Genomic DNA, 19,542 nt, shown 5'->3' on the forward strand with positions numbered 1-19,542 from the left:
AAGCATATTTTTTTGCTCCGTTTTTTATTTATTTTTATTACGGTGTGCACAGAAGGAGTTAATTAGTGTGACAGTTTTATAGCTCGGGTTGTTTTGGACGCGGCGATACCAAATATGTGTTCTTTTTTTGGTTTTGTAAAAATATACGGATTTATTGGTTTAATATTTTGTTTATTTATTTTTATTTATTTTGTGATTTTTTTTTTTAACAGTTTAAAAACTTTTTTTTTTACTTTTTTTTACATTTTTACTTAGTCCCTGTATGGGACATTAATTTTTATTTTTCTGATCACTGATCTCATGTAATGTAATAGACATATATTACATTGCATTACATGAGATCTTCCCTGTTTCAGGCAGAGTCTCCTGTCTGGCTCAGCTTGCAGGCTGAGCCAGACAGGACACCATATATGGCAGAGCTGGAGGCGGTCATGTGACCTCCAGCTGCCATAGCAACCCCAGGTCCTGAAAGGAATCGGAGGTCTTCGGAGGTAAGTAAGACGACCCCCTCTCCTCCTGCTGTCTCCTATATGCCGCGATCACTATAGATCGCAGCATATAGAAGACAGCAAAGGGTTAACATCACTGGGACCAGATCCAATCAGGTCCCGATGATGTTCCCTGTCAGAGCTAACGCTTTGCACCGGAATCGCAGCGCTTGCAGGACCCTGGTGGTCCTGAGCGCTGCGAGACCACCCACCGTTTTTAAACGTCCGCGCTGCACAGAGCCCAGGCAGCGCGGACGTTTATGTACAGTGGGCGGTCGGGAACCGGTTAATAAATAACAAAATCCTCGCCCTGACGTAATCCACGGATCTTCTGTCTCCAGCTCTGCTACATCTTTGCCATCAGACAAATATGCCTGCTGACAGAGATGAGCAGGCACAGAATGACACTAGAACACAGTTGTCAGAGAAGTGCTCAGCTGGCCTCCAGCCGCCGACCATGTTTTCCTGCGCGTTGCAAATAATGCACACTTTCAAATGCATGCCTATTTTTGCAATGCAAGTCTACGGTACATTGCGTCTGAGCTGATTTACAACGGATCCGTTGTAACGCACAGCATAAACGCAATGTTAACCCATCCTAACAGCAGCAAGAAGGGGAGATGGAGCCCTGGAGACCGCCTAGTCAGTCTACTGGTGGTACTATCATGACCATTGCCCAGTATGTACTGCCAGCCTCTGTGGTACTAGCATTCAAGCTCACATGGCATGTCCTGCCAGCCAGCCACTGGTGTTAGTACTAGCATGATAGTACCACACCACCAGTGACTGGGCAATGGGCATGCATGATGGTACCACCATTGGCTGGCAGGACAGGACATGCTGGGCATGATAGTGCACAGAGGCTGGCAGGACATACTAAGCATGATTCATGCCTAGTATGTCCTGCAAGCCTCTGTGGTACTATCATGCCCACCCGGCATGTCCTGCCAGCCAGCCACTGGTGGTAGTACTACTAGCATGATAGTACCACAAAGGGCCGGATCCAGGTTTTTCTGGGCCCCGGGCGAAAGAGTCTCAGTGGGCCCCTTTAACACATACCACGATTCATGATGCACAGATACTGTAGAGAAATAAAAGTATAGTACAATGCAAAGATTTCACTTCTTATATTATATGACTGATATCTATTTTAAATTCTACAATAGCTCAGAAACCGGCGAATCGCTCCACAGAGTGTACTGGCCCCCCAAAAATGCTCCATACAGGATATTGGCCCCCAAATAACGCTCCATACAGGATACTGGCCCCCAAAAAAATCCTCCATACAGGATACTGGTCCCCATATAACGCTCCATACAGGATACTGGCCCCCCAAAAATGCTCCATACAGGATACTGGCCCCCATATAACGCTCCATTCAGGATAATGGCCCCATATAACGCTCCACACAGTATACTAGCCCCCATAAAATGCTCCATACAGGATACTGGCCCCCATATAAGGCTCCATACAGGATACTGGCCCCCATATAAAGCTCCATGCAGGCTGTCCCGTCCCCCCCTTACAATGCCCCATGCAGGCTGTTCCCCCCCCCCTTATAATGCCCCATGCAGGCTGTCCCCCCCCCATATAATGTCCCATGCAGGATGTCACCCCCCATATAATGCCCCTTGCAGGATGCCATTTCCCCCCATATAATGCCCCATGCAGGATGTCACTCCCCCCCCCCATATAATGCCCTATGCAGGATGTCCCTCCCCCCCATATAATGACCCATGTAGGATGTCCCTTCCCCTCCATATAATGCCCCATGCAGAATGTCACTCATCATATAATGCACCATGAAAAATGTCACTCCCCCACATATAATGCCCCATGCAGGATATCACTCCCCCCCCCATATAATGCCCCATGCAGAATGTCATCCCCCATATAATGCACCATGCAGGATGTCACTTCTCCCCCCCATATAATGCCCCATGCAGGATGTCACCCCGCCATATAAGCCCCATGCAGGATGTCACCCCCCCTTATAATGCCTCATGTAGGATGTCCCTTCCCCCCATATAATGCCCCATGCAGGATGTCACCCCCCATATAATGCCCCATGCATGCTGTCACCCCCCCCATATAATGCCCCATGCAGGCTGTCACCCCACCATATAATGCCCCATGCAGGATGTCCTCCCACCATATAATGCCCCATGCAGGATGTCCTCCCCCCATATAATGCCCCATGCAGGATGTCATCCCCCCATATAATGCCCCATGCAGGCTGTTACCCTCCCATATTATGCCCCATGCATGCTGTTAACCCCCCCATATAAAGCCCCATGCAGGATGTCACCCGCCCCCAATATAATGCCCCATGCAGGCTGTCACCCCCGCCCATATAATGCCCCATGCCTCCATACATAAAAAAAAAAAAAAATCAAATATTCACCTCCCTCCTCCTCACCTGCTGCCGCTGCTCAGGTCTATACTCCTGCGTTGCCGGCGTCTTCCCGCTCTGCGCTGCCTGTGATGGCTCAGGGGAGGACGCGGTGGAAAGTCATCACCGCACCCTCTAACCTGAGACGTCACAGGGAGCGCAGAGCAGGAAGACAGCGGATCTGCGGAGGCACGAGGAGAGGTAAGTATCCGGCTGCCGGGGCCCTGAGCAAGCGGGGGAGAAGGGCAGGCGCTGGCACTGCTCGCCTCCGCCCATAGCCCGGCTGGGAGCCCGACGGCAAGTGGGCCTCCCGCCTGCTCAGGGCTCCGGCACTTGCCCGGGAGCTGACGCCAGCCCTGACTACCACACCACCAGCCTCCTTGGTACTATCATGCCCACCCAGCATGTCCTGCCAGCCCCTGGTGGTAGTACATGCTGCTAGGCATAGTACCAGTAACCAGAGGCTGGAAGCAAGACATGCTAGGCAATGGGCATGATGATAATCATGCCCACTGCCCAGTAGTATTTACTGCCAGCCTCGGCCAGGGGTCCTCCCAGTCACTCCCACCGTCCCGGCCCCTGCTTTTCATACTCACGCGTCGAGATGAGAGGCAGGCCTGCAGCCGCTGCCTGGAGCGACGCCGGGTCCGTCAGCGCGCACAGGAAGCAGTCCCAGGGCGATGACGTCATCACCCTGAGACTGACCTCCTGCGCACGCTCCGGCAGTGTCGCGCTGCGCACAGGAGGCAGAAGGGTTGCGTCTAGTTTGGAGTTGATTTTTTGTGGTCCTCAAACAATCAACTCCATTCTAGCTGATTCACCAGTGAGCCGTCTAAATCGGAGTTGATTTTTTGAGGCCTCATTTTATCAACTCCACTCTAGACGGCTCACTACTGAAGTGACTAGATCGGAGTGGATATTTTGTGGTCCTCATTCCAGCAACTCCACTCTAGACGGTTCACTGGTGAGGTGACTAGATCGGAGTTGAATTTTTGAGGCCTCACTGTAGTGACATGTTTTTGAGGACCTCATTTTAGCAACTCCACTCTAGCTGATTCACTGGTGAGGTGACTGGATCGGAGTTGATCTTTTGATGATCTCTCTGCAGCTTCTCCATTCTAGACAGTTCAGTTTCTACAGTGATGTTCCTCAAAAAATCACCTCCAATGTCCAGAATGGAGCAGATTCCCGGATCCTCATAGTCTGCAATGTAGTGGAATTGGAATGTACACACATTGTAGATATATATCAGCTTTATAATTCTAATGATTTCATGTTTTTATTTTTTAGGTACTTGCTGAAACTGTTATATTTATTACGTATTTCCAAAGGGCAAAATTTTATTTTTTTCATGATTAATCAAACTTGCATTTTATTATCGCTTTTTATAATATAAATAATCACACACAGCGCTGATCGTTCAGTTTTACGCGGGGAATAACATAACAGAGCGCAGCGAAAGAGTGCTCATAATTTACAACATTGTATTGGAGTGGATTTTTTGAGGACCTCATTTTAGCAGCTCCATTCTAGCTGATTCACTAGTGAGCCGTCTAGATCGGAGTGGATTTTTTGAGGATTTCCTGTAGCCTTCACTCTGTACAGTTTGGTGCTGAGGTGACTGAAATTGAGTTTTTCAAAGATTAGGTGTAGCCTCGTGAGGAAAAACATAACAGAGTGCAGCCGACAGTCCTCATAATTTACAACATAGGATTGGAGTGGATTTTTTGAGGTCCTCATTTGAGCAACTCCATTCTAGCTGATTCACTAGTGAGCCGTCTAGATCGGAGTGGATTTTTTGAGGACCTCATTTTAGCAACTCCATTCTAGCTGATTCACTAGAGAGCCGTCTAGATCGGAGTGGGTATTTTGAGGATATCCCTGTAGCCTCCAAACTGTACAGTTTGGTGCTGAGGTGACGGGAATCGAGTTTTTCAAAGAGTGAGCGGAGCTTTGCAGGGAGAAACATAACAGAGCGCAGCAACAGAGTCCTCATAATTTACAACATTGTATTGGAGTGGATCTTTTGAGGTCCTCATTTGAGCAACTCCATTCTAGCTGATTCACTAGTGAGCCGTATAGATCGGAGTGGATTTTTTGAGGATCTTCCTGTAGCCTTCACTATGTACAGTTTGGTGCTGAGGTGACGGGAATCGAGTTTTTCAAAGAGTGAGCGGAGCTTTGCAGGGAGAAACATAACAGAGCACAGCAACAGAGTCCTCATAATTTACAACATTGTATTGGAGTGGATTTTTTGAGGACCTCATTTTAGCAACTCCATTCTAGCTGATTCACTAGAGAGCCGTCTAGATCGGTGTGGATTTTTTGAGGATCTTCCTGTAGCCTTCACTCTGTACAGTTTGGTGCTGAGGTGACTGGAATTAAGTTTTTCAAAGATTAGGTGTAGCCTCGTGAGGAAAAACATAACAGAGCGCAGCCGACAGTCCTCATAATTTACAACATAGGATTGGAGTGGATTTTTTGAGGTCCTCATTTGAGCAACTCCATTCTAGCTGATTCACTAGTGAGCCATCTAGATCGGAGTGGATTTTTTGAGGACCTCATTTTAGCAACTCCATTCTAGCTGATTCACTAGAGAGCCGTCTAGATCGGAGTGGGTATTTTGAGGATATCCCTGTAGCCTCCAAACTGTACAGTTTGGTGCTGAGGTGACGGGAATCGAGTTTTTCAAAGAGTGAGCGGAGCTTTGCAGGGAGAAACATAACAGAGCACAGCAACAGAGTCCTCATAATTTACAACATTGTATTGGAGTGGATTTTTTGAGGACCTCATTTTAGCAACTCCATTCTAGCTGATTCACTAGAGAGCCGTCTAGATCGGTGTGGATTTTTTGAGGATCTTCCTGTAGCCTTCACTCTGTACAGTTTGGTGCTGAGGTGACAGGAATTAAGTTTTTCAAAGATTAGGTGTAGCCTCGTGAGGAAAAACATAACAGAGCGCAGCCGACAGTCCTCATAATTTACAACATAGGATTGGAGTGGATTTTTTGAGGTCCTCATTTGAGCAACTCCATTCTAGCTGATTCACTAGTGAGCCGTCTAGATCGGAGTGGATTTTTTGAGGACCTCATTTTAGCAACTCCATTCTAGCTGATTCACTAGAGAGCCGTCTAGATCGGAGTGGGTATTTTGAGGATATCCCTGTAGCCTCCAAACTGTACAGTTTGGTGCTGAGGTGACGGGAATCGAGTTTTTCAAAGAGTGAGCGGAGCTTTGCAGGGAGAAACATAACAGAGCGCAGCAACAGAGTCCTCATAATTTCCAACATTGTATTGGAGTGGATTTTTTGAGGTCCTCATTTGAGCAACTCCATTCTAGCTGATTCACTAGTGAGCCGTCTAGATCGGAGTGGATTTTTTGAGGATCTTCCTGTAGCCTTCACTCTGTACAGTTTGGTGCTGAGGTGACTGAAATTGAGTTTTTCAAAGATTAGGTGTAGCCTCGTGAGGAAAAACATAACAGAGTGCAGCCGACAGTCCTCATAATTTACAACATAGGATTGGAGTGGATTTTTTGAGGTCCTCATTTGAGCAACTCCATTCTAGCTGATTCACTAGTGAGCCGTCTAGATCGGAGTGGATTTTTTGAGGACCTCATTTTAGCAACTCCATTCTAGCTGATTCACTAGTGAGCCGTATAGATCGCAGTGGATTTTTTGAGGATCTTCCTGTAGCCTTCACTATGTACAGTTTGGTGCTGAGGTGACGGGAATCAAGTTTTTCAAAGAGTGAGCGGAGCTTTGCAGGGAGAAACATAACAGAGCACAGCAACAGAGTCCTCATAATTTACAACATTGTATTGGAGTGGATTTTTTGAGGACCTCATTTTAGCAACTCCATTCTAGCTGATTCACTAGAGAGCCGTCTAGATCGGTGTGGATTTTTTGAGGATCTTCCTGTAGCCTTCACTCTGTACAGTTTGGTGCTGAGGTGACTGGAATTAAGTTTTTCAAAGATTAGGTGTAGCCTCGTGAGGAAAAACATAACAGAGCGCAGCCGACAGTCCTCATAATTTACAACATAGGATTGGAGTGGATTTTTTGAGGTCCTCATTTGAGCAACTCCATTCTAGCTGATTCACTAGTGAGCCGTCTAGATCGGAGTGGATTTTTTGAGGACCTCATTTTAGCAACTCCATTCTAGCTGATTCACTAGAGAGCCGTCTAGATCGGAGTGGGTATTTTGAGGATATCCCTGTAGCCTCCAAACTGTACAGTTTGGTGCTGAGGTGACGGGAATCGAGTTTTTCAAAGAGTGAGCGGAGCTTTGCAGGGAGAAACATAACAGAGCGCAGCAACAGAGTCCTCATAATTTCCAACATTGTATTGGAGTGGATTTTTTGAGGTCCTCATTTGAGCAACTCCATTCTAGCTGATTCACTAGTGAGCCGTCTAGATCGGAGTGGATTTTTTGAGGATCTTCCTGTAGCCTTCACTCTGTACAGTTTGGTGCTGAGGTGACTGAAATTGAGTTTTTCAAAGATTAGGTGTAGCCTCGTGAGGAAAAACATAACAGAGTGCAGCCGACAGTCCTCATAATTTACAACATAGGATTGGAGTGGATTTTTTGAGGTCCTCATTTGAGCAACTCCATTCTAGCTGATTCACTAGTGAGCCGTCTAGATCGGAGTGGATTTTTTGAGGACCTCATTTTAGCAACTCCATTCTAGCTGATTCACTAGTGAGCCGTATAGATCGCAGTGGATTTTTTGAGGATCTTCCTGTAGCCTTCACTATGTACAGTTTGGTGCTGAGGTGACGGGAATCAAGTTTTTCAAAGAGTGAGCGGAGCTTTGCAGGGAGAAACATAACAGAGCACAGCAACAGAGTCCTCATAATTTACAACATTGTATTGGAGTGGATTTTTTGAGGACCTCATTTTAGCAACTCCATTCTAGCTGATTCACTAGAGAGCCGTCTAGATCGGTGTGGATTTTTTGAGGATCTTCCTGTAGCCTTCACTCTGTACAGTTTGGTGCTGAGGTGACTGGAATTAAGTTTTTCAAAGATTAGGTGTAGCCTCGTGAGGAAAAACATAACAGAGCGCAGCCGACAGTCCTCATAATTTACAACATAGGATTGGAGTGGATTTTTTGAGGTCCTCATTTGAGCAACTCCATTCTAGCTGATTCACTAGTGAGCCGTCTAGATCGGAGTGGATTTTTTGAGGACCTCATTTTAGCAACTCCATTCTAGCTGATTCACTAGAGAGCCGTCTAGATCGGAGTGGGTATTTTGAGGATATCCCTGTAGCCTCCAAACTGTACAGTTTGGTGCTGAGGTGACGGGAATCGAGTTTTTCAAAGAGTGAGCGGAGCTTTGCAGGGAGAAACATAACAGAGCGCAGCAACAGAGTCCTCATAATTTCCAACATTGTATTGGAGTGGATTTTTTGAGGTCCTCATTTGAGCAACTCCATTCTAGCTGATTCACTAGTGAGCCGTCTAGATCGGAGTGGATTTTTTGAGGATCTTCCTGTAGCCTTCACTCTGTACAGTTTGGTGCTGAGGTGACTGAAATTGAGTTTTTCAAAGATTAGGTGTAGCCTCGTGAGGAAAAACATAACAGAGTGCAGCCGACAGTCCTCATAATTTACAACATAGGATTGGAGTGGATTTTTTGAGGTCCTCATTTGAGCAACTCCATTCTAGCTGATTCACTAGTGAGCCGTCTAGATCGGAGTGGATTTTTTGAGGACCTCATTTTAGCAACTCCATTCTAGCTGATTCACTAGAGAGCCGTCTAGATCGGAGTGGGTATTTTGAGGATATCCCTGTAGCCTCCAAACTGTACAGTTTGGTGCTGAGGTGACGGGAATCGCGTTTTTCAAAGAGTGAGCGGAGCTTTGCAGGGAGAAACATAACAGAACGCAGCAACAGAGTCCTCATAATTTCCAACATTGTATTGGAGTGGATTTTTTGAGGTCCTCATTTGAGCAACTCCATTCTAGCTGATTCACTAGTGAGCCGTCTAGATCGGAGTGGATTTTTTGAGGATCTTCCTGTAGCCTTCACTCTGTACAGTTTGGAGCTGAGGTGACTGAGGCTATGTGCCCACGTTGCATTTATGAAGCAGAAAATTTCTGCTGCATAAATGCAAGTCCTCTCCCGGAAAAACGCATGCGGAATTCCGCACGCGTTTATCGCGCTTTTTTCGCGCGTTTATCACGCGTTTTCCACATGCGGAATTGCCTTGCGTTTTTTATGCATTGGACAAAGGCAATTCCGCTTGCGGAAACGCAAAATTAAATGACATGCTGCGGATTTTTGAACGCGGCATAAACGCTGCGGAAAAATCCGCAGCATGTGCATAGAAGTTGCGGAAACCCATTGGGGATCATGGGGTGCGGGTTACCAAGCATTTTACAAGCGTTTCCGCTGCGGAAATTCCGCATCAAAAACGCTTGTAAAACGCTACGTGGGCACACAGCCTTAAATTGAGTTTTTCAAAGATTAGGTGTAGCCTCGTGAGGAAAAACATAACAGAGTGCAGCCGACAGTCCTCATAATTTACAACATAGGATTGGAGTGGATTTTTTGAGGTCCTCATTTGAGCAACTCCATTCTAGCTGATTCACTAGTGAGCCGTCTAGATCGGAGTGGATTTTTTGAGGACCTCATTTTAGCAACTCCATTCTAGCTGATTCACTAGAGAGCCGTCTAGATCGGAGTGGGTATTTTGAGGATATCCCTGTAGCCTCCAAACTGTACAGTTTGGTGCTGAGGTGACGGGAATCGCGTTTTTCAAAGAGTGAGCGGAGCTTTGCAGGGAGAAACATAACAGAGCGCAGCAACAGAGTCCTCATAATTTACAACATTGTATTGGAGTGGATCTTTTGAGGTCCTCATTTGAGCAACTCCATTCTAGCTGATTCACTAGTGAGCCGTATAGATCGCAGTGGATTTTTTGAGGACCTCATTTTAGCAACTCCATTCTAGCTGATTCACTAGAGAGCCGTCTAGATCGGGGTGGATTTTTTGAGGATCTTCCTGTAGCCTTCACTCTGTACAGTTTTGTGCTGAGGTGACTGGAATTGAGTTTTTCAAAGAGTCGGTGTAGCCTCGTGGGGAAAAACATAACAGAGTGCAGCCGACAGTCCTTATAATTTACAACATAGGATTGGAGTGGATTTTTTGAGGTCCTCATTTGAGCAACTCCATTCTAGCTGATTCACTAGAGAGCCGTCTAGATCGGAGTGGGTATTTTGAGGATATCCCTGTAGCCTCCAAACTGTACAGTTTGGTGCTGAGGTGACTGGAATTGAGTTTTTCAAAGAGTGAGAGGATCTTCGTAGGGAGAAACATAACAGAGCGCAGTAACAGAGTCCTCATAATTTACAACATTGTATTGGAGTGGATTTTTTGAGGACCTCATTTGAGCAACTCCATTCTAGCTGATTCACTAGTGAGCCGTATAGATCGGAGTGGGTTTTTAGATGATGTCCCTGTAGCTTCTATTCTGTACAGTTCATTGCTGACCTGACTAGAATGGAGTTGCTGGAGCGATGTCCTCATAGGATCAAATGCAATCTAGACGGCTCATGACTGAAACCTCCAGAATGGCGTTAATTCCAGGAGCTCCTCATAGATTCCAATCTAGTGGCATAGGAATTATATATGGATGTATGTATTGTCACTTTTTGTAACATAAATAATTACACACAGCACTGATTGTTCAGTTTTGGCCGAATTTGACTTTTACTGTATTTCCACCAATCACAGCCACAGCATCGACATTTCTGAAGAGTGGGCGGAGCTATAAAACATTTATGTGATCATTTTTGCCACTTTTGTGATGTAAATTATGATAATGTCCACCCGCTCTTCAAAATGCTGGGGCTGACCAGGACTTGTGGACAGACAAGAAAAGTAACATTTTGTCAAACATGAACAATCAGAGCTTTGTGTAAGTTTTTAAACTGTGAAAAGTGATAATATAAAAAAAATTTTTTTTAAGTTAACCAAAAAAAAAAAACTGGCCCAGCTTTGTACCTCTCACCTTTTATTAATACTGGCTTGCAAAATTTGTTTCTTAATGAATTGTGGCTGTAATCTTGTATAATGTCTGCCAAGAAATAATAAAACACCCTGCAGCAACTCCAATCTATATGTCTCAGCACAGAGATGACAAGATTGAGCTGCTGCCCTGAGGTCCATGATTTGTGGGCACAATGTACTGTGTATAAGGACGTCCTCTTTACAGAAACTTCATTCTAGATGTCTCAGTACAGAGGTGACTAGATCAGAGTTACTGCACCGAGGCTCATGATTTCTGTGCACTGTACTGTGTATATGGATGTCCTCTGTACAGCAACTCCATTCTGTCTCACTACAGAGGTGACTAGATGGGAGTTGCTGCCCTGAGGTTCATAATATTTGGGCAGGCAGTAATGTCTATAAGGGAGTCACCTGGAAACGGTGATCCCTGCACGGCCTTACTCCCCTGATGGTGGGGCCGATGAAACGCGTCGGGAGAAAACACACTTGAGATAGCGATTTATTGAGACAATTGGTCCGGAGGCTGGTATGTCACATGATGAGGGCATAGAGCTGCAAGAGAAAGTGTGGACAGTGAATAAACTCGGCGAGGTCGTTCGTCATTTCATAACGTTTTTTTAGCACACACAAGTCTTTTGATTGTTTTATCAGGTATATCCAGGTAGAAACTTTAATAGAGCTAATGTATCCTGACATCTCCTGGTGAGGGATGTCTGGAGCCAGGACCATCTTAAGTTCAAATCTAATGAGATAAAGATACTGCTGAGTTCTAGGCCCTATTATTGATGCTTTGCATTAAAGGCAAAAAAGAGGGAGGAGAGGGTTCAACTCACCATCCCCTCGGAGTTTGTTTGTATGCTGCGTTCTTCACCCCCGCCCTCTCATCAAGACTGGCATGAACATTAATCAGGTGCATAGTTCTTTTAAGGTGATAACGCAGCAATTTAGCTCGAGTAGTTAATATTTTGTATGCATTTATGTACAGTACAGACCAAAAGTTTGGACACACCTCATTTAAAGATTTTTCTGTATTTTCATGACTTTGAAAACTGTACATTCACACTGAAGGCATCAAAACTATGAATTAACACATGTGGAATTATATACGTAACAAAAAAGTATGAAACAACGGAAAATATGTCTTATATTCTAGGTTCTTCAAAGAGAATGCCAAGAGTGTGCAAAGCAGTCATCAAAGCAAAAGGTGGCTACTTTGAAGAACCTAGAATATAAGACATATTTTCAGTTTTTTCACACTTTTTTTTTTGTTAAGTATATAATTCCACATGTGTTAATTCATAGTTTTGATGCCTTCAGTGTGAATGTACAATTTTCATAGTCATGAAAATACAGAAAAATCTTTAAATGAGAAGGTGTGTCCAAACTTTTGGTCTGTACTGTACATAAATGACATAGCCGAGTGCTGTGATGGCCTATTTTTTATTAGTCCCATACAGAATCCATGAATGGATGGACAGACCTGTGCTATGTATACGTGAAAATTACTTAATTAAACATGGACAGTCTTTCCTAAGTAACATTGGGGTCCCTGGTGGTCCTAACCTCAGCAACTTATGTTTTATCCAATATGACTAACAGCACGTCCCTCACTCGGCCTGTGTTCATGGACTGTAATGTAATCAGGCCTAGGTCAACATTTCTTGTTGCATCTAGTGGATGTGAACCCTTCCCCCATCCAGAGGCTGATCCCAGTAGACAGAACAATAGACTCATATTTGGCCCAGTCAGTTGCGTGGTGACTCCCAACGCTGGAGGGTCTCAGGCTGCGGCCAGATCCTCGTGGCGTGTGTGGATTGATAGAAGTTGCCATGTGGGATTGTGTTGTGTCCCTCATCTGCTGGACCCATTGAACTCATCCAAGGACTATTTCTATATTTTCCCTGGCGTCGGATTACCGGGAGACACCCCCGGACTTGTTTCTGCTGTTATGGACTCTTTGCGGACTAGCAGAATTACCTTCATTCGTGCTGTTCCATTTTCCCTGTTCAATCCAACGAGATTTATTTGATCATCGGCCTGGTGTCCCTTCCTGCTCTGTCACACACCCCGTCACAGTGACCACTAAAAATTTAGTTCTCCAGGCCACCTGGAATGCAAAACCACCACAGAAGGTTGTGATGCACCAAGATTGCCAAAGAAACACTGCTGTGACCTAATAAAATAGTCTGCAGGAGGAACACGATCCACATTGTTGCAGATCTATTATTGTGGACATTTGTGTAGATACTTCTGGATTTTTTGAAAATATAACGTTTATACACCTTGATAGTTTGATCTCTATCAGTTACTGGTCATTAATGCCACAACAAGCTTCTCTCAAACTGTTTAATTAAAAAAAATATAAATAACAAAACATTGACAAAGGCAAAACGTTTGTACCAGAGTAACCTGTGATTTTAGTTACATATAAAAAACATCTATATGAAGAAGTTACTGACATTTGTAAAATACAAAAAGTAACAAACAAATGTAACATTACACAAAACATGTTGCTCATAGTTCCTGCCATTAGAATGAGGTCTGTATGTAGTACACTAAGATGGCACGGATCATCCACAATCAATGGAGGACTTCTGAGATATGAAGACTTTGAATTGATATTGCGTGTCATGGTGCGCAGGAGTAATGGCAGAGATCACATGGATCAGGTCACACAAGGAGGCAGGATCTGCTTTGAATGGTTTTTCCAAACAAAATACATTTTCATCAATAGATCTTGGGATAAGGCCGGCTTTCTTTCAGCTTTCCCGGCCCATTAAGATACTTTGTTCTGCCCTCAGCAGTGCAGAGAGAAGTGCACCTGCGCAGGAGCGCAATGGAGGAGACTGTGTATATGACATAGGACGCGTTATCCAAATGAAGCAGACCAGGACGCCATTCACAAAATAGGAGGCGTTGTGCCCAGATCAGCAAGGCCCAACAGACCAGGCTGCCCCTCCAGTGAGAATAAATGCTGTTTTTTAAATTATTACAGACTGGCCTGGGGACTTGTATACAGCCTTGTGGAATAAGGTGATGGAAGGTGAACATGATGGGGGACGACTACTGGGCGCTTCACAGAGAAGGTCCACAGCCTTGTATAAGACAAAAGGGAGCGAGAGAAGCTTTGAAGGGAATAGGAGCAAAAATTAATTTCCAATAATGTTGCCGAATGACTGGTGAACACATTTTTATATATAATAGTGTAAATTTGTGGGTACAATAAAGAGGTCTCTTGTACATGTAGCTTATACGCAATTTTGTGTGCATTTTTTAGGGGGGCAAAATCAATACTTTTGGGTGGGCAGGGGGGGTCAGGGCATAAAAAAAAATAAAAGTCAGTCATTGGATTTGAATAAATTTTCATAAAGCCAAATTTTACATACCTGTATCATTATTCCAAGACCTATTAAAGTGTATATTGTTCATGTGATAAACCCTTTACTGTTTTTGTTTGTAGCGAATATGTTAATGTGCAACAGATATTATACACACACACATAATATGCATATATAAATAGAATAGTAAACAACTATTTCAAGCCACTTAAAGTGGTAAAGTGCAAAGAAAAAGAAATCCAACTCGTAAATATTAAATTAAAATTAGTTCCATCAAGTTTGCTATAACCTAAGGTCAGCATTGGAAGACAGTATGATTATTTAACAGACATTTGAAGAGGAGGCCGGGCATTTGACCAGACCTTTCTATCAGCCTTGTCCAATTGTAATCTTCAAATCTACAGGAGAAGACTGATGGATGGGCCTAGTTACATGTGCTTTCACCAGCAGCCATTGCATGGAGTGGAGAACTGTGCAGTCTGTGAGGATAAAGTGTCAACTGTATAATAGTAAGTACCACAAAAATAGGTCCTCAACACATCTGATTAATCTTTATTTTATGTGCCTGACCTTATTAACTTATTCTGCAGCCACAATAGACACTGTAATACAGCAGCCATAAGAGATAAATAGTGCAAAATTTTCAATTACAACTAGTTTGCTAAATATTTTTTTCTAGGTCATAAACGTATGAATTCAAGAAAAGTAACTAGCAACTAGCCACAAAAGGTGGACAAGCTCTAAGTGTGAGATAGATATATATAATCTCTATCTATATCAAAAACACCCAACCCTACCTAAAGTAAATTTTTGTTTTTATTCTCTAGGCACATGGGACAGTAAAAGCGTTTTCTTGTTGTAACAAGTTTGTCATCTTTTTTGATATTTACACATGCTAAGTGAAACCATGATTTGCACAAGGAACATTCCACCATATGTTCATGTGCTTTGTACACGTGGCAAAGGCAGTAAGTTGTAAGAGTTAACCTTTTTTTATATATTTTCTGACGAAGCTTGGTTTCATAAGGAAATAATTCCAAACGACCCTTTTCTAGGCATAAAATTAGATGACTGCGCATCTCAGCCTGGTTAAATTCTACACTCTTTAGATCTACACCTTCGGCTAATGCCACTGCATTGGCAATTGCAAAAAGCCCACAATCATTTGCTCCATTTTGTTTCTGGCAACACATAATTGTAACATCCAGAATTTTATTACAGCCGTGGAAAAGTGGTTTGTACATTTTCAAAATTTGTTTTTTCAGAGTGTCAGAAATGGAAGAGGAGTGCAATGAGTTAAATACAGTGACCGAATTGTTGTTACATGCTGAAACTAGCCAATGTGCGCCAACATGGTGGATCTGGATGATATGGCTGCCAGTTACCAAAGGAATGTCAGAATGGGCCAACACTACTGTGTCCATCAAACCTGATACTTTAGGGCATGCTTTTATAATTAAATTCTGGCACGCATTAATTATATTATCGTCTAACCATTCTTGCTCGGTTATCAAGGCACGATCCCTGAAGCTCAATTTTATATTCTTTACAGTGACCCACACACAATCCAGCTTTTCTGTTGGGGGTGTTTGTGGGGTAGCCCCTTGTCCATCTACATTCACAGTTTCCCATACATCAGCTGTTTTATTCTCTGCCTTAGATCCTACTCTGTGAATGTCCATGTTTTTTTGTTTCCCATATTTTCTTACAGGAAGCTCCTGTATAGCTTTTGAGACTGTTATTTTTGGTGCTGGTTTCAGTGGCAAGCCACCTTCTTGGGGGATTTGTTCCCGTAATTGTAAATACAAATTACTTAATTCAACAGTGAGATGTTTCACAAAGTCTTGATTGTCCAAAAGATATACTGAGTCTATAAATCTTTTTAACACTTTGACACAATGGCGAATCAAATAGGTCAGCCGATTTCTCCTCCTAGAGGGCAATTCGTGCAGTGTTGGATCTGAACGGACACTATTTTGTGGTCTACACTCGTGTTCTTGTAAACCATTGTCACAATGCCTAGTGTTTGTGTCCACAAAACAATCACTATCCAGGATAAAAAGGGGGTTTTCAGAGTATGCTGGATTAATGTCATGCCACTGCCAATTTGCAACACGCAAAATTAAACACATGTGTTTACATGGTAGCAGAAATTTCTGCCAGTCTTTGCATGTGCAAGTGGGCCCATCCAATCCAACACAAACAGTATGCATTTTTTCTAAGTCAATTGCAGACTCGCTTTTAACTTCAAAAAGTCCCTTATCAGAGTCCAAACATTTAAGGTGTGACAAATCAAGGCCACTGTAGTAACGCTGCATTACATGGTCAATGAATCCACGAGGCCGATTTTTTAAAAACGATGGGACTTCTACGACGTATTTTCGGTAATAGTCAGAACTCGTTAAATTCATCTGTACGTATCTGTGAAAATAAAACAAGTCAGTTAAAAAAAAAAAAGCTGTTAACCTGAAGGTATAGGGTGAATTGACAGGTTAATAGGGTTTGGAAGCCGCACTGAAAGCCCTGCTGCTGTGAGTAGAGATGGGCAAACTGCTCGGTTTTACCCGGGTTTGTGAGCGGGGTTGCTTTGTTAAAGCAAACTGCTAATAACCATACTGATTATACTTACCGAGTCTGCGTTGTCTTCCAGCTCTGCTGCGGTGCTGCATCACTTTCGGGGGGAATAGTCACGTGACTGGCCACAGCCAATCACATACACTCAGAAGATAAGGGGCGGCCCAGAAGTGACGCAGCGATTCTTCACAGCAGGAAGAGAGAACGCCTACCCAGTAAGTATATTAGGTGTAGTAACTATTTGCTTGCTTTAACGGAGTAACCCCGGTCACGAACCCGGGTAAAGCCAAACAGTTCGCCCATCCCTAGCCATGAACAACTGAAGATGTTTCCTTAGCAGTGCATCAGTAAATAGTGCGCAGTGGCTGTAAACACATCCCGACACTGACTGACAGCTGGCTGTACAGTGCATCAGTAGAGAGGTTGTGGCTTCAAAATCTATCATTTGCCAATGGATGATGTGGATATTCATGTGATTAAAACAAAATTCTAATTTCATTAGTCTGCTACAACAAACAGAAAAAAAAAATAATTTGAAGTTGAAACACTCACTCTGGGGTATCTATACACCCATTTTTTGTTTTGTCATTTAAAAACAAACAAAAACAAATACAAGAACCTGTTTAATAGTAATAAATGAAGTTTTAAAACATAGCCTTCAAAAATTATGTGAAAAAAAAAAGCATTATATTTTGGACTTTTTGGTCCCATTCTTGGTTTTGCATAAAGTGGTTGTCCAATGCTTGGACTACTCCTTCTCACTCCCCATGTTCAACCCCAGAATAATAAAGCCTATACTCCCCTCTAGTGCCAGTCCGGTTCCAGTGATGTCCGAACTCGCGTTTCCATAGCCCAGGTGCCATTTTTATGACATGTGAGCTTCACAACCAATCATCACCAGTTTCCTTCTCCCCACCTTCAAATTCTTAAGTGAACTCTGCATCTGCCACCCACTTCATATCAATTGCTCCTGCATACCAAGGCAAGGAGAATGAAGGTGGAGGTGACTAGTCTCGGACCTTGCTTGTCATAACAATGTCATCTAGGCTCCAGGAAGGATCGTTCTGACATCGCTTGAACAGTGCCGGCCCAAGGGTATTTTTTTCTTTTTAGATGGGTGCGCACATGGAGAATAAGAAGTGGTTGTCCTACAAGTGGACAACCCCTTAAAGCTGGAGACACACTGGGCAAAATGCATGCGATATACTCGCAAGAGTCTCGCATGCCTCACCTGGCACGACCGCCAGCTCTCTGGACAGGAGTGTATCAGGTGCATGTGTTTCTGTAAAGCTGCTGACCCGATCCTGTCCAGAGAGCCGGTGGTCGTGCCAGTTGAGGCATGTGAGACTCGTGGGAGTATCTCACATGCATTTCACCCAGTGTGTTTCTGGCTTTAAAGCAACATTCCATGCTTTTTTTTTTTATTTATTGCACCACTGGAGTGGTGCTTTAAATTTAATTCCCCTGCCTCTTGTCTTATACTTACCCTCCCGACCCGTGGCTTCATCCTTTAAGTGCCGCGTCACTCCTATGGCAACATCTTTTGTATAGAAGTCCGAAGTAACCTCACAAGTGTTCAATGCAGTATGAGAGGCAGATCTAGGCTCTCGTAAAGATGTATTGATTTGTGACCTACAGCAACCCCATAAAAAACTGGAGCTGCTGGCAGATCCCAAATCTCCACTAACTGTAGTAACGCTGGAAACAGATGAAAACTGAGGCAGGTGAGTGTAAAGACTGGAGCCAGAGGCCTTGCATTTAAGCACCACTGTACTGTTAAAAAAAAAAAAAAAAAAGATAAATTGTGCTTTAAGTAATGGGCAACCCGAAATACGATCCATGATGCCTGAATCACAGGCAGCATAAAAGATACTGGCTACATTATATTGTAGATATCTTGGTTCATAGTAACTCTGTAAAGCATGCTGGTACCATGTGTCTTAGATGACAAGTGCTTGAAGCACGTCTGTCCACAGAAAGCTTCTGTACATCACACTTCAAAAACTGATAGGGAGAGACCTGTCAGTCATACAGAGCAGGACAGGGAGAATAGTTTGGGGAAGGACCTGCTGTTTGCACTTGTAATCTGAGACACGTGGTTCCCAGCATGCTTTTCAGAGTTACTAAGAAATGCTGCAACATCCTGGAGTAAGATAACACATCTGCAATATAATCTAGCCAGTATCATGTATGCTGCCTGCAGTTCGGGCATCATGGATCTGATGACAGGATCCCTTTAAAAAGGAATATTCAAAGATTAAATTGATTTACTAACTAGAAAAAAACCTATGTGAAAAAATGCAGGTAAATGGGAGAAGAAAACAGCTAAAAAATATTTAACACTATTGGTAAGGTTAAGTTCATGATATGTATGATTACAGGCATACACTAAAAAGTACTGAAAAGGACTTACTTTTGATACATATCTGTGAAAAATTCAAAATGCAGAACACGGATCAACTGGCTTAAATTACAGTTTTTCAGACTTGATAGATAAGAATGCTTCAAAGTCTGATGTTGCCTTTCTAGACCATTGTTGGTATTGATTCCAAATTGTTGTGTCCCAGTACGATACACATGTGCCCATTTCTTGTAAGAAAAAAAAAATCATGTTAGAGCATACTGATACGGCAAAGCAGCCCTATAAAGTAACAATTAAAAATAAAAAAATGGTGTTATGAAGACAGATTTTACTTACAAGATATAGATAACATACAGCTTGTTATGCCAAGCAA

The 19,542-nt window shown here is 43.4% G+C and overlaps 1 protein-coding gene, 1 long non-coding RNA gene and 1 pseudogene across 3 annotated transcripts in view; 2 read left to right on the top strand and 1 right to left on the bottom strand.

The window, feature by feature from the left end:
* LOC141203879 (UDP-glucuronic acid decarboxylase 1-like) overlaps window positions 1-19,542 on the top strand; it is a 1,228,705-nt pseudogene that overhangs the window by 703,703 nt on the left and 505,460 nt on the right.
* LOC141203877 (uncharacterized) overlaps window positions 13,228-19,542 on the bottom strand; it is a 28,155-nt gene continuing 21,840 nt past the window's right edge. For both annotated transcript variants that reach the window (XM_073663857.1, XM_073663856.1), the window contains 2 exons: window positions 19,221-19,396; window positions 13,228-16,654 (listed from right to left, as the gene is read on the bottom strand). In XM_073663857.1, coding sequence (XP_073519958.1) covers window positions 15,031-16,654; window positions 19,221-19,396 — 1,800 coding nt within the window. In that variant the 3' untranslated portion in view covers window positions 13,228-15,030. The remainder of the gene's footprint in view (window positions 16,655-19,220; window positions 19,397-19,542) is intronic.
* The window catches only part of LOC141203878 (uncharacterized), a 30,763-nt gene continuing 25,581 nt past the window's right edge, over window positions 14,361-19,542 (top strand). Inside the window, exons 1-2 of the long non-coding RNA XR_012274895.1 lie at window positions 14,361-14,742; window positions 16,884-17,022. This is a non-coding gene — a long non-coding RNA (uncharacterized lncRNA). The remainder of the gene's footprint in view (window positions 14,743-16,883; window positions 17,023-19,542) is intronic.

Source organism: Phyllobates terribilis, unplaced genomic scaffold (genome assembly GCF_046119375.1).
Source record: "Phyllobates terribilis strain yellow unplaced genomic scaffold, ASM4611937v1 Scaffold_125__1_contigs__length_5108534, whole genome shotgun sequence".
Lineage (NCBI taxonomy): Eukaryota > Metazoa > Chordata > Amphibia > Anura > Dendrobatidae > Phyllobates > Phyllobates terribilis.